Source organism: Natrix helvetica (genome assembly GCF_964273705.1).
Source record: "Natrix helvetica genome assembly, chromosome: 1".
NCBI classification, from domain to species: domain Eukaryota; kingdom Metazoa; phylum Chordata; class Lepidosauria; order Squamata; family Natricidae; genus Natrix; species Natrix helvetica.
Window position 1 is genome coordinate 343565074 of NC_138548.1, and position 15817 is coordinate 343580890.

The 15817-nt window shown below is 43.7% G+C and overlaps 1 protein-coding gene across 3 annotated transcripts; it reads right to left on the bottom strand.

Annotated features, from left to right (window-relative positions):
- Positions 1–307: 307 nt before the first annotated feature.
- Positions 308–12133, bottom strand: LOC309383291 (uncharacterized protein). Of its 3 annotated transcripts, none has more exons than XM_081935668.1 (6): positions 11999–12133; positions 10209–10698; positions 9165–9291; positions 6993–7130; positions 5662–5787; positions 308–3421 (listed from the first exon to the last, which is right to left on the bottom strand). In XM_081935668.1, exons 2-6 carry the CDS (start codon positions 10677–10679, stop codon positions 2355–2357), a joined length of 1929 nt encoding a protein of 642 aa, XP_081791794.1. In that variant the 5' UTR covers positions 10680–10698; positions 11999–12133; the 3' UTR covers positions 308–2354. The 3 variants fall into 3 exon arrangements, with proteins under 3 accessions (XP_081791794.1, XP_081791793.1, XP_081791795.1); XM_081935667.1 differs by lacking the exon at positions 11999–12133 and adding an exon at positions 11752–11973; XM_081935669.1 differs by lacking the exon at positions 11999–12133 and adding an exon at positions 11260–11530.
- Between the last annotated feature and the right edge of the window lie 3684 nt (positions 12134–15817).

The following is a 15817-nucleotide window of genomic DNA, read 5'->3' on the forward strand; positions in this document are numbered from 1 at the left end:
CCATCCGAAGGACAGAAATAATGGTGGGAGGGAATAGGTAGGTGGTGGTGGTGGTGAAATTGAAGTGCTACTACAGTCCTAAGTGCAGGTGGGCTGCCGAGTGCTTACATTTTCATCGTGTGACCACGGGGTTGTTACAGAAGACGTAACTTCAGGGACTGGGTTCAAGTAGCATTTGTTCAATGTAACTTTGAATGTGGTCACTGAATGGAAGATGGTTGAATGAGAACTATCTGTATGGCGAAAATAAATCTTCTTTCAGGACAAGAAGTAACTTAATGGGTCTTTATTCCACATCAGAGACCCACAGTAGTGCAGAGGGTAAGTGGGAAACCCAGATTTAACTGGCTTTGTTATGCATTAAAAATGGCAGTTGATTATTCTTGGGCAAGTTGCTTCTGGCAAGTTTACATGATCTTGAAAAGTTGGCATTAAAAAAATCAGAATAAGAAAGCAGAGTTACTCTGACAAATGCTGTAGAACAAGAAAATAGAAATAACTCTGAAGGCTCCTCACTGGATTATTGCAAGCATGCCTCAACTGCCCAAGGATTGGTAGGACCTGGGGTCCACTTTCATACAACCCTGCTGATTGGGGCTGCACCAACCGTCTAACAGTTCCACTAATAGTCCAGTGGCGGTATTCAATTTTTTCCCTACCAGTTCTGTGGGTGTGGCTGGGTGGGTGGAGTGTCATGTGACTGAGTGGACATGATCACTTACGCCCATGGCCAGTCACATGGCCCCCTCCATCAAGCCACGCCCACAGAACCCAGTGACAAAAAAAAAAAATCTACCTATCTACCTATTTTCTGCCCAGGCCTGGCCTAATCTGTCAAAGGCCTCCTCCTGCCTGCCGCCCGCTCTCCCTTCGTCAGTCCAGTTTCCACTCCTTCAGAGGCTCCGGCCCTAGCCCTGCTTCCTCCCCCATGACCGCCTCTTTCTTTGGGCATACCTTCCTCTTGTGGTGGCTAGTCCGGACTCCGGAAGGCAAGTTCTCTTTTTTTGGTGCGACTGCGAGAAATCTCCCAGCCGCGACCTCTTTGCCAGCTAGTTCCCAGCAGTGGCAGCTGGCTAGAGGCTGCCGAAAACTATCGGCGGTCTCGGATGTGCTGAAAAAGCTGTTGCTGTCGCTTCCTTGTTATTCGCACCACCTGTGCATATGCATCTTATTGCCTGCTGTGCCGCTCTGCTCGGACTTGCCCGGGCAAGTCCCTCCAGTGCAGCAGGCAGTGGGATGCACGTGCGCAGCCGGCACAAAGAACAGGGTGACAACGGCAGTCTCTTGAGGTCTAATTAATGTGGTCAATCAACTTATTTTTTCTGTTCATTTAACACATAACTCTTCATGACTCAGTTAACTATGGTATGTTGTGCAAACCAGGCTGTTACAGTCATTAGGTGCATAATTGGACTGGAACAGAAATGAAAGGAAGGAGGAAAAGTACTTGCTTTTTTCAAATGGTATTTCTGAAGAAAGCAGTATCATGAAATGGAAGGTCCATACCTTATATGCTAATACTCGATTTTTCCAACCTGTGCACATTTCATCAACCCCTTTTGAGTCCCACTGGCTTTGAAAGGCAAGTCTTAAATGCTGCTGCCTTACAGTTACCAGATTGAGGACATATTTTTCTGAAGCACCTCATGTCATTTCCAGACAAGCTTCAGTGAAATAGCCATGCATGAGTGGGAAACGAAATATGTAATTAACCTAAAGGTTTTCTAATAGTCCAAACTGATGCTTTCTTAACAGAACATTAATAACTCTTACTAAGTTTCAGGTTACAATGAGGTGCAGAACTACCTAGCTGGAAGGTAATACCATGTTCCTAGGAAAATCGGAGCAAGCAGTACGGCATAAACCTCTTCATATGGAATATCGACTGTTTTCTAATTTCCTTTGGGCCACCTCGAAAGAAGGCATTTTAAATAACAGGTGACTTCAGGACAGTAGAAGTTGGGTCATTTCCATGGTCTCAGGGCAAAATATTTAAGTTCTAAATGCACACTGCTTCTCTCTGATCCCATAAAAGCATTTGCAAGAATTGAGTTCATTAGGGAATTCACTGAAAAATAATCATAACTAAATATATGATGTATAGTGTCTGTGTCTGTGTGTGTTCTGCTGTGAATTATTCCTGAAATTATCTCACAGATGCACCCCGCCCCCATAATATCTGTCTTTTGTATGGATTTACCAGCCAAAAGGAACATAGGCAAGGATTTTCTCCTGTTTGAATTCTTTCATGCTTAATAAGATTTTATCTGTTGCAAAATTTATTTTCCCAAGTTCAGAGCATAGACGATTTTTCTCCCCAGAGTGAGTGACCTGTGTTTAATTAGATTTTCTTCTCAGGAGAGACATTTATATGGCTTTTCTCCTGTATGGATTTGCTGGTGCTTATTTAGACAAGATTTCACCCGGAAGCTCTTGCCGCAGTCTTCACACTCAAATGGTTTCTCACCTGTGTGGATCCTGTAGTGTCCATGAAGATGGGATTTGATATTGAATCTTTTGCCGCATTCAGGACAGCCATAAGGTTTCTCCCCAGTGTGGAGACGCAAATGGACATTCAGGTTAGACTGCTGATGAAAACGTTTCCCGCACTGAATGCACGGATATGGCTTTTCCCCGGTGTGGATCCTCTGGTGTGTAATGAGATGTGAAGGCCGATCAAATCCTTTCCCACACTCGGAACAGGAAAAATTCTTGTTTGACACCGTGATTCCTATAGGGGGCTTCCTACTCATAATTTTAATTATTTTTTCTGATTTGGGAGCTGCATAAACCCGTGTCATTTCTGGCAATATTTCCCGGGGACCCTCTGATTTGATCTCAGGTGGTTTGGAGAGCTTGGCCACTCCTATATGGGTTCGCTGGTGCTTATTTAAGGAAGATTTCACACGGAAGCTCTTCCCACAGTCTTCACATTCGTAAGGCTTCTCCCCTGTGTGTATCCTATAGTGTCCATGTAAATGTGATTTGATACTAAACCTTTTGCCGCAATCAGGGCAGCCATATGGTTTCTCTCCTGTATGGACTCTTAGATGGACATTTAGATTGGACTGCTGGTCAAAGCATTTCCCACATTCTGTACAAGGATATGGTTTTTCTCCCGTGTGGATTCGCTGATGTTTAATTAAGTTGGAACGGCGATCAAAACTTCTCCCACATTCAGAACAGGGGTAATTTCTTTTTGATACAGTAGAACCTACTGGAGAGCTACTATTGGGCATTTTCTTGTCAGCCTTAGAAGTTTGTATGAGCTCCAGGAATAACCCTTGTTGTCTTCTAGATTTGACTTCCAGTGGTTCAGAAATTTTGGGATCAAACAACACATCCCACTGCGTTGGCTCCTGAGGTCGGTCTGCTCCAAACTCTCCCTGATGAAATTTTTTTCTGGTAGCCGGGCAGCTTCCTGCAAAAACAACAAAGATATGAACTAAGTTTTGAAGACAGAGGCAAAATAAGTGAATAAGGGGGTAGGTGAGAAAAGCAAGAAAAGGGCAAAAATACAGTCTTGGTTTCAATAGGAAGATTTTGGTCCTTGTGATACAAAATTATGCTTGCCAGCAACATAAGGACAACAAATGACATTGGCACAGGTAATTTTTCTGGCAACCATTAAAATAAGAGCAAAGTCTGCAGGTGCTGCCAACATATGAAAGGAAATAACTTTTGCTAACTTGACTTTCTATAGTTTCAAAATATCTAAGAGACAAGAATAGTAAAGGATGGTCAATAATGGTTCAAAGTAACCCCCAGGAAGTTCTTAAGGGCGTGTCCATTCATTTTTGGGAGGACTTGAAATGACAAAAGTGGAACTATGGGTGGTTGAAAAACTCACAGCTACTCAGTTTGGCTAAGGCTGAGCTTAAAACAGTTTCTCCCCATTGAAGCCTGGTTAGCTTCTACCAGCATGATCAGTGCTTCTTCAGGGGCAACCGCAACTTTATCAAAAAAGGGAGGTTGGAGATTGGATGGAAATGATCCACAATAGTTTAGTCCAGAGATGATATCTTTAGAGCGGCATGTACTACCTCCTCCCTAAGGTAAGTCAAAGCACTTCATGGATGTAAAAGGTATATCAGCTCCCAGGTGGCAGAGGTGGGTTGCTGCCGGTTCAGCCTGGTTTGGCCGAACCGGTAATGGAATTCATGCCTCGGTCGCAGGACCAGTAGCGACCCAACTTGCCACGCCCCCGAACTGGTCCCCTCGCCACCGCTGGGCGGCCGCCATTTTGGTTTTTATTTATTTATTTATTTATTTTATTTGATTTCTAGACCGCCCCCTCTCCCCGCAGGGACTCGGGGCGGTGTACAGGTACCAAATTAAAAACCATACAAATAATCATAAATATAGTTAAAATCGGATTAAACTTTAAACCCCTGTACAAATTTATAAAAATTAAAAACTTAGCCTAAGACCAACCCGTGAAATTTGAAAATACAGACTGAGGTGGGAGAGCTGGAATTAGGCCAAGCCGGCTAGATTAAACAGGTGGGTTTTGAGCTTCTTACGGAAGAAGCGGAGGTCCGTGGTTGTTCTAATATCAGGGGGAAGGTCATTCCAGAGGGTCGGGCCCATCACAGAGAAGGCCCTTCCCCTGGGCGTCGCCCGCTGGCACAGCCTAGTGGACGGCACCCGGAGGAGTCCCTCTCTGTGTGAGTGAATCGGCCGAAGGGATGTGTGGGGCAGGATACGATCCCGCAAATAACTAGGCCCTGTGCCATGGAGCGCTTTGAAGATGATAATCAGCACCTTGAAACGCACCCGAAAAGCTACAGGTAGCCAGTGCAGCCCGCGCAGGAGAGGTGTTACTTGGGAGTATCTAGCGACTCCCGAGACTGCCCGCGTGGCCGCATTTTGAACCAACTGCAGTCTTCGGGTGCATCTCAAGGGGAGCCCCATGTAGAGAGCGTTACAGTAGTCTAGCCGGGACATCACAAGCGCATGGGTGACTGTGCGAAGGGCGTTCCAGTCCAATAGGGGACGCAATTGGCGCACCAGGCAAACCTGGTGAAACGCCCCCCTTAGTGTCTGCGGGTGCGTAGTTCACTGTAAATTGTTCTGCGCATGTGCGAAGAACAATTTACATTGAACAGCGCATGCACGTAAGTGCATTGCGCTGGGTTGCGAACCAGTAGTAAAAGTGGCAGCAATCCACCCCTGCCAGGTGGCTTTAATCAGTGAAGTGGGACAAGGATCTGATAAGCAAGTCCCAACAACTGTGTAACAGAGAAACATTCCTTTCAGGAATTTTGATAATAGCAATAGCACTTAGACTTATATACTGCTTCACAGTGCTTTATAGCTCTCTCTAAGCAGTTTACAGAGTCAGCCTATTGCCCCCAACAAACTGGAGCCTCATTTTATTGATCTCAGAAGGATGGAAGGCTGAGTCAACCTTGAGCCAGTGAGAATTGATTTGCCGAACTGCTGACAGCCGGCAATCAGCAGAAGTAGCCCTGCAGTATTGCATTCTAACCATTGCCCCACCACGGATAAATGGCCTGTTTCCAGGTGGTTTATGTTTTGATCATTCATAATGTAGAAGGAAGCTGGACCATCTTTCCACTTCTTTCCTGGAACTGTGTTTTCCTACCTGCACCTTCACAGGTTTGTTTTAAAAAAACAAGTGTTGCTCTAATCTCTCACCTGGAGAAGAATGCCTCAGATTACTCTTTTCCTCAGACTTCTGAATTATTCTATCGCCTCTCATGTGGAAGGCCACGTCAGATTTACCATTATGGAAAGTCTCGTATGGATATTCGGTTGGCAATTCTGAATTAAGGAAAGAAGTGAAACCAGAGAAAACATCAAAACTAATGTAGGAAATATAAAAGTTTTTAAACTGTCTCAAAGCCATCAAGATCTTAAGCTTTACCTTAAGTGATAACCACTCAAGTGGTTTTTGGCAGGCTATAATTCAACATATAACTATGCTAGAGCTAGCTAGGGTTGATTTAGGGACAACACCCATGTCCTCCTTGGTGGTTGTGCTGTCCATCATACTCTCAATGGGTGTCTCCACTTAAGATATTGTCCCACTGATTACCAGGTACACCTCAATATCATTTTTGGTGAGTGATCCAAATATGTGGAACTGTCTGTGGCTTTGCAGACACAACGAAACAACTCTACTAGATGTGGCTTAGACTTAGTGGAATTTACAGCTACTGCAGTGGCAGTGGGCCAATTAAAACAGGCTTTGATGGCAGGAGGGCTGATGAATTGGAATGGTTCTTCCTGAATGTCCCCCGTTCTGCTGAGGGCATCCACTGGAGTGGCTGAGTGGTTAACATGTGCCCTCAGAAACACATCTCTGATATCCTACAGCCAAGCCAGTTGCTTGTCAGTGGGAGGTAATGAAATTGGCAGGGCAACAGTTACAACTATGTTAAGGAAAGAAAAGGAAATATGTCATCCTGCACATGAGCTAAAACCTATGCACTAAAGCCGTGATGACGAACCTATGGCACGCATGTCAGAGGTTGCACGCAAAGCCCTCTCTGTGGGCATGCGTGCTGTTGCCAGCTGTTCTCCTGGTTCCTGGCCAGCTGATCTTCACGGGTGCCAGAGTTCCAGAAAACGGCCTGAAAAACAGCCCAAATGGCCAAAAAACAGGCATGTGCGTACCGGCCAGCTGGTCTTTGGGTGTCCGGTGCTCTCACACGTGCAAAGACCAGCTAGCCAGCGTGCATGTGCGTGCTGGAAACCCAAGACCAGCTGGCTGGTGCGCAGGCACATGCATGCACACACATTCCAGTTTGGGCACTCGGTGCTGAAAAGGTTTGCCACCACTGTACTAAAGGAATACAATCTAACATTGTAGAGATTTTGATTAATTGGATGTTGAATATTCCAACTGCCTGGGGTCTGGGTGGCAGATAGGAGATTCAAAAATTCTTCCATTTAAAAAATAAATATATTATATAACCCAATAAAACATAAGGGTTCTTTTGTCAGAGAAAGAAAGACCTTCTCACCAATCACCGTTATGTCCTCCCAATTCACAACTCCTTCAACAATAGAGTCTTTTCCTTTGAATATCTCGAGATCAGCCATTTGTAACCCTTCTTCCCACTCAGTCTGGAGACTTGGATCTGGTTTGGATAGCAAAAGCTCTAGAGCAAGGAAAAGAAACACAACAAAAGAGAGGAAGATTATTGATTTTCTTTATAGCTATCTAACACAACGAAGGGTATTATCCTAAGCAAGGCTGAGTAATTAGTTACCTCAGAATTTACCTCAGAATTCTAATGCCAAAAGACCTCACTTAACAATTGCCTACTTCAATGACCATTGGAACTTACAATGGCACTGGGGAAAAAAAACACTTCACAATGAGAGTTTGCATTTACAACCATCCCAGTGTTCCTGGGGTCATGTGACTAACACCTGCCACTTTGCAACATGCAGGAGTTCTGTTTTCTTGGATGTTTTTCTGCACACATTTCATTTACCAGGCAAGATAACATCATCATGAAAGCGAGAACTTTGCTGGTTGTTTATAGACAGTTGGTTGGAGTTTACTTTCTTTTTTTTAATTGTGCCTTGATCAGGGTATTACTTCTTTCTTCATTGTTTCTCTGGTACCAGAGGTGGGTTGCAAATCCCAGCACTACCGGTTCGCTCGTGCACGCTCGTGTGCTTGGGCGACATTTCTGCGCATGCACAAAAGTGTCTGGGTGGGTGGGTGCAACCCACCTCTGTCTGGTACCATTTCCTATGCTGCACAACAATGATACCTGTTGATTGTCTCTGAGATGTTTGTGAGAGAAGAACCAATCTCAGAGAACACCAAGAACCAAATATGTTAGAATTGTCTACTGGTGTAGTACGTTTGAAGTATTGGACTAGATTTGGGAAGAATCAGATTAGAGTTCACCCCAAGCCATGGAAACTTCAAGAAACCTTACATTTGTCCTTGTCTCTCAGCTGAATCTACCACACAGGATTATTTTTGTTGCAGGGACAAAACAGGTTCCTGTCTTTTGTTCCCCTGATAGAAATCTAAGAAGCCACAAATTAAAAAAATATCTTAATTGGTTAGAAGGCATCCCAGATTCTCCTAAAGAGGACTATGCTATTCTCAGCTGCTGAATACTTTTTAACTGGAGATGTCAGTTAATGATCCTCTTCTTCAAGGATCTAACTGAAGCCAGGTTTCCTTTCCTCAAATCTTAGAAGTATTCCTTATCATTCACTATGGAAAAAAATGCCACTTTGAAATTAAGCATGAAATGTGATACAACAGACATTTTCATTTCTGGGATATTTACAGTAATCCATTACAGGTAGTCCTTAACTGACTGCTGGCTCTTTAACAACAGTTATGATAGACTTCAAGAAAGGTACTCATGACACCCTTAAAGTTATAACAGCTGCAGATACACACACACACACACACACACACACAAATTGTATTTTGGCTGTTTGGCAACCTGCTTGCAATTAAGACAGGTTGCAGTATCCAGTGGTTATGTGACCTCAATTTGCAAATTTTCTTTCTATTTTTCAGCAGTAAATGGAAAAAAACCCTCTCCACTGGATATGCTGGATTCGCCTAACATCATTATTTGTTTAATGACCACACTATTTGCTTAAAGATTACATTATTTGCTTAATAACAAAAGTGACTTACTTTACAGAGTTCAACACTTGTAAGACCAAAGTTTAATCATGCGGTGCCTTTATTTACAAGCACAATGATTTACAACCAAAATTCCAAGCATCCCAGTACTTATAAGTCAAGGTACTTTTATTTGTGCAATAGTGGCAAATTTTATTTGTGTTCCTGACATCCACCTATTAGCTCAACCTATGCTAATTTCAAGCCACTGTTGGTAGAGGTAGTCCTGAGCATTACAGATTTCGACTGCTTGCCTCCTTGGCCAATGCTGGATTAGGAATGGCAAGTCCTAATTTTTAGAAATACGAGGAGTTTCATTTAGACTATGTAGCATGAGGTAGGAACAGCCCTTGGGGATGTGGAGAGGGTTCAGCAGAGCTTAGCTAAAAACCTTAAAAGTAAGGGAGATGACTTTATAAAAACATGCAATTTGCCTGTTACACCTAGGCAAAGAGGAGCTGATTCTTTGGTTGGGACTGACACCTTCAGAAAGGTTTGTATAGTCTTACAGGAATGGGAAGCTTACCTAAGGAGCTCACATTCTCAGAATTCTCTCGCATGACCGTGTAATACAAGATTCTTTGTTCATCATCCAGAAGGTCCCACTCCTCTGGGGTGAAGTATACAGCCACTTCCTCAAATGCCACAGGGCACTAGAAGAGAAAGACAATTGATTAGATTAATGCATTTGATCTGTCTACTTTTCCAATGGCTGCTAACAATTCCATTTAGCTGTAGCATCCCAGTCAGTGACTTATTGAATGAGCAGGTCATGGGATGAGTCATAATATGGTTCTGCTATAAGATTCGGCTAGATAAGATAACAAAAATGATTAGGGTACTGGAGGCTAAAACATTTAAAAACCGGTTGCTGGAACTGGGTATGTCTAGTTTAATGAAGAGAAGGACTAGGGGAGACATGTTAGCAGTGTTCTACTATCTCAGGGGTTGCCACAAAGAAGAGGGAGGCAAACTATTCTCCAAAGCACCTGAGGGTAGAACAAGAAGCAATGGGTGGAAACTAATCAAGGAGAGAAGCAACCTAGAACTAAGGGAAAATTTCCTGACAGTTAGAACAATTAACCAGAGGAACAACTTTCCTCCAGAAGTTGTAAATGCTCCAATACTGGGGTTTTTAAAGAAGAGACTGGCAACCATTTGTCTGAAGTGGTGTAGGGTTTCCTGCCTAAGCAGGGGGTTGGACTAGAAGACCTCCAAGGTCCCTTCCAACTCAGTTATTCTAAGGAATGATTCTGGGATACCAACCCAGAGTTTGTAATCAGCAGGGTGTGAACCAAGATATTGACTTATATTTTAGATCTGTAGCTCTCCAAGAACAGGCTTTCCTAGAAAGCTAGGGGTTGTTATCAAAGGAGATGACTTTTTTTAGCCTTCCCTCTTTCTACTGCCCACTCCATTTATAACCAATTGTAGGACAAATTCAAGTGGCCTCAGAATCCAGCCTACTGGAGACTCCTCTTGCTTGGCCAGTGCTTGTGGTCAGAGAAACAACAACATTCCTAGCATTAGGCTATGAATCAAGGTTTCCCTTTCTTATTCACAAGGATACCTGTTGCTCCAGGTAAGCTTCAGCCAGCTGAGCTGCCTCCTGGCTGGTACTTGGCTTCCTGGCTCTCACCCAAGCCTGCATTCCCAAAGGAAACACATGCAGAAACTGCTCCAAGATGACCACATCCACAATCTGTCCTTTAGTGCGTTCCTGTGGTCTCAGCCATCTCTGAGCGGCCTCTCCCAGGTGGAACAGAGTCTGCCAGGGACGTTCCCCCAACGGAAGAGCATCCGAACGAAACCTCTGCCTGTTGTACTCCTCAATGTCTTTGAGCAGGGCATCCACGTCCACTTTGACCTCCCCAGGGATGCCAACCGGCTCCTCTTTCCCAAAGCGATGGGCTTCTGGATCCTTCATGGATGTTGACCAAGCAGATCTTCTTCTACACCAGCCATTCATTAGATTCACTGGAGCCCAAGGAATTGCTTCCTCTGCTGGGACTTGGGAAAGGCGGAACGTATGGGGGTCCATCTCAAAGGAAACCTTGCAACTAGTTTTAGGAGAAAAGCAAAATACATCTCATTTATTGGGCAGCGAACTATACTGAAAACAAAAATAGCGAAGGGAATGAAAAAATCTCACCCAAGAACAGCAAAAGCAAGGCACAAGGCATATAAAATACTTCATAAGTGACAAAATGGGGTGAGTAGGGAGAAACACATGCACATACTTACTGCTTTAGGGGTATTCTGCCCCTCTCCACAGGGAAATATCACCACAAATATCACCACTAATAGTTCAAAAGTTGAAATGTGTTTGAATATTAGCAGCTCGGGTTGGTAGTTAGGCTGTTGGTTTGCGTGCCAAGCTTGGCAATTTGGTCACAAACCTTTCGTCCCCATTCCATTCGAGGAGACATCATTAGTGCCTTCTGAATTGGTTTGACATTTCAAAACGCACTGAGGATGTCTCCTCGAATGGTAACGAAACGTTTTCAACCAAATTGCCAAGCTCGGAGCTCAAACCAATAGCCATACTTTGTAAGTGACAAAGTGTGGTGGTCAGAGAGAAACACAGACAGACAGACAGACACTCCACACAGAAACATCACCACAATCTGCTTCTAATTCTACTAAGATGGTTTCCTTGTAAATAAGAGGACTCCGTTGACTGCCATCCAATCCTGCCTGGAGCTCATCTGCTTTTCCGATTTTCCCTGCATAGAGGAGAGACCGATTTTGTATCGCAGAAATCCCACTCCCTATGTACTCCCAAATAAACCTTCATCCAGTTTTTCCCTTTTCCATGTTGGAGGGGAGGGGGTAAAAACTCTGTTGTGCTTGTCGATCCCTCCAGCTCAGTCCTCTTCCGCCTCTCCTTTTCTGACTGCCCTGCAATCCGGCCAATTTCTCCGCCGCTGAGAGAGACTCGGCGAGGCTATGGACGACTACACAAAGATAGACCTGCAGGCGGGCGGGTGGATGGGCCGACGGAAGGATGGGGACATCCCCCCCCCCCCATCCCGTTTTCTACCTGCTCAGATTCAGCCCTGTGCCAAGAAGCCTTTTTAGCCGAATATCTAGAGAAGGAAAATAATCCTTACTATAGGATTAAGCCAACAAAAAGAAGAGTTTTTTCTCTCTGCTAGACCTCTTTCCATCGAAATAGGACGGCCATGGAGCGAAGCAATCACAACAACTTCCCAATAACCCGGAAAACAAATCAGGAATCCCTCGTGCCGTTCGCAGCGAAGAGAAAAAAGATAGCCGGTAGTTCGGGACTAGCAACGAAAAACCCGAGAGCCCTCTCGTGGGCAGAGGAAAGAAAAGTTTTGCCTCGGTTTTACCTACAGTAAATTGCTGCCCACCCGCCGTCCTTCAGCGGGCCTCAGAGGTCTTTATAGGCTTGGCACACAGCAGCGTTTCTCAATCTTGGCAACTTTGAAGAATCCTGGGAGTTGAAGTCCACATATATGTGATAGTTTTGCTAAGCTTGTGAAACGCTGGCATGGTGGTTTGTGCGTGTCAAATGAAGGCAGATGCACAGCAGCTATCTCATGCAAGCATCGTCCCGTTTCCTTCTGTTCCACTGTTGGGAGTCACTATCAAAAAAAAAAAAAAGGGGGGGGGGGCAGAGCTTAGGGTGCAATGCTGCTTTGGTCATTCGGATGAATGTAGAGCACCCTGTATTTCAGGGAGGTAGTGTGCATTCACCAAACTTTCCTTTTGGTGTGGAATAAAGGAAGGGCCGCTTGGCAGCTGCTTGCCATCTCTGTTATGCCATGATTTACAGAAGCGGCTGAAACTGGAATAACCAAGGGCCACTTCCTTAGAGACCCCTTATGCTAATTTTTCTCAGTATCATTTCTGGGGCTCTGGAAAATGTTGTGCCTGTCCAGAGTATAATCCCAATTCTTGCCTCATTTTCCCTGCCTTTATTCTATTTCACCAAATCACAGCTTGTGCGTTTGCTGAATGTGAGAGGACTATCTGCTTGCAAAATAGTCAACATCTGGGCTGCTGGTGCCCTGTCCCTTTAAGACCTCTCCCTAGCTAGCCCCACCCCAATTGTGGCTATAAAAGCTGAGCAGAGAGGCAGCAGGGTGTAGCATATTGGTGGTGTGGGAGTGAGGGGAGGAAAAAAGTGGTTTGTGTTCGTTTGGGAATCTAAAACGGCATGAAGCTGCCTGTGGGAAGAGCTACTCTTCTCTAGAAGTAGGATTAACAAAGATAGTGAAGAAATGGGAGTTGTAGTAGAATTGGGGGAAGGTAGTAAACAGTGAGTAGTAACCTTTAAATGCTTGTGGGTGTATGTCTAGGTGGGGTTGTGTTGGCTGTCTGGCATTTTTTTGCAACCCATTGAGTTGGATAAAATAATCCTTGACAATGTGGTGCCTGTAGGATATCCATGAAGTGGGATATCCATAAAGCAAGGTGGAGATCCAAAACAAGTGGGCAGCCACACCAGTGGAGGTGGCTTAAACTCAAGCAGTTGAGTATGCTCTATGAAAAAAAAAAAAAACCCCAAGCCTTGGTTTAAAAGGGGGCTGTAAAAAGAAGAGAGCTTGGTCCTTGCAAAGCCCAAGGACCTTGTAGAAATTAGCCAACAATCCTGGCTGAGAAAAGCAAGCCCTGTACCAAAGATTACACCAAACATACCACCATTGCAAAAGAAGGGACAGCTTCTCCCTTAGGAGATGCTACTAACTTGGTTAGAAATAGGAGTCTACCCTAAAAGTATGGTAACTGCAACAAGAGGAAAGGCTGGAAGATAGTTTTATGTTTTGTTTGTATTTGTCTAAAAATAAAAAAAAAACATTCTTAAAAAAAGAGGAAAGGCTGCAATTAATTAAAGAGGAAGAAGAGTTGATTTGGAAGGGAAGGAAAGATCTGGAGTAAGAACTGAGTAAAAAGGAAATAATTTTAAGGGCTGGTTATCTACTAAAAGAAATACAGTCCCCAGAAGGCACATATTCAGTCTTTCTAAAGGCATAGTGTGTGGAAGTGGTCCTAAACACATCACAATGCCCAAGTTGTGGGAGGAAGAAGACATAAACTATTTTACAATGTTTGAAAGAGTGGCTACCTCTTGCAAGTGGCCTGAGAGTGAATGGGGTAGCTAGACTAGCACCCTGTTTAATAGGAAAGGCTTTGAGACCTTATAGTAGTTTTCCAGGAAGAGAAGTAGAGGATTACTCTCACGTTAAAGAAGCAATCTTCTACAGATATGTTACTCCCTACACCTATAGGCAGAGGTTTAGGAGCTACACCTACAACAAACACGAAGGGATTTGTGAATTGCGGTCAAGGTGGTGGGAAGACCTGGGCAGGAAAGTGGTTGAGACCAAATGAAAGAAGCAATGGAAAAGTGGTAGAGGAAGTAATTTGAGAACAGTCTCCACATTTACTCCCTACCAAATTGAGGTCTTGGGTGCAGGAACACAACCATCAGATCAAAGGAATGTTGAACTAGCTGAGGAGTATGTGGCAACATAGAAACTGGAGGATATTAGAAAGGAAGGTGCAGACTAAGAAAGCTTGTTCCAGAAAATAAGAACTTTAAGGAGATGGAAGAGATAAAGGTAAAAGGAGAAAGAAGCCTTTAGCTCTTGCCCAAATCAAAGGAAGGCATTGGGAGGCCAGAGACCCAGAGAGTGGCCATTTATCCAAAGTCTGCAAAAGCCAGAGGGGAAAAGAAGAGAAATTATTGCAGCTGTACAAGTGTTTCTGGGAAGAAAAATTATGATCTTAGCAAAAAGTAATGGGGCCAATGTGAAAAGTTTAGTAGATACTGGGACTGGACAAACCTTGTTGCATCCTCATTTAATTAAAAAAGGCAGCTTTATGGAGAAAGAGCCTCTTATAAGTGTTTTAGCAGACTGAGATGGCCACATTGGTTAAAGCCAAAGAACAAGCACGGGGGAAGGAGCATACAACAGTAGTAGGAGTAATCTGTAACATGCCACATAACCTAATCATGAGAACAGACTTTCCATTTACTGAAGGTTGGACCTGGAGAAAAGGAGTCAAAGAAGCTAAGATAGTGTAGGAAACTAGGAAAGTAACTACAAGGGAGTAGTAACTACAAGATGAGAATGCAGCTTGAAACATGAAGGAATTTGGGATTCTTCCTAACAACCTTGACTTAATAGGAGAAGTGAGATGATCTAGGAAAAACAAAGCTTTAGAGATGAACCCATAGGGATAGAGATCTCTAAATGGGAAATTCACCTGGGACCCTTGTAAAAGAGCCAACAAACCCTAAAACATTGTTAGTTAGCAATAGAAAAGGAGGGAAATGAGGACACAACACCCAGATTTCAGAAAAAAGTTGTTGTAGGCTTCATCCCTATAGAAAGGAAGAAAATTAACAAATAGCTACACAGTAAGCAATGTTAGCTTGAGCTAGCTCAAGAAACTCCATGGTCCAGGTTTATGGTTATAGGGATGGGATAGAATTTTGGATAAGGTGGTGTTGGCCAGAGATCTGTAGATAAAGTTGATAAAGCTAAAAAGGGAACAGAACAACATTCCTATGTTCATATATCCCATTTTAGCCCCTATTTCCTTATCTAAAGTAGATATTGTAGGCCCTTAGCCACAATCTAGTACAGATGATGAGTGTATCCTGGTTGTCTGTGACTACGCCACTCGGTACCATGAAGTTGGTCCATTAAGGAATGTGATCGCCAAGCAAATAGCAGAGGAGCTGGTCTCAAAATCTTCAGTGCTGTAGGCATACCAAATGAGATCCAGGGGCCAATTTCCAATCAGCACTGCTAAACTATCTATATGCAGATATGTGGCTGAGAGGTTTTCATTCAAGGAAATTCCCAGGCTACCACAATATTCAACTCCTTTGAAGTTACTTTACGGAAGAAAACGTCGTGATGCTCTAGATATCATTAAAGAAGGTTGATGTGGAAGCTTAGTAGGCCCAAAAAGCCTAATTGAATATATCCTAATGCAAAGGAATGTTGTAAGCCTCAGGAACATTCAGCAACTGCCAGAGAAAGCCAGAAAAATTTTATAATCAAGGATTAAAGGCAAAGTGATTTAACGAGATCAAGTCCTGTTACTTATTTATTGCCATTGCTGTTACAATTTTTCCTGAGGCTGTGGTGTTTTCCAAATCATTTGCCCCATTCTTGACATTTTGAAGAACAGCGT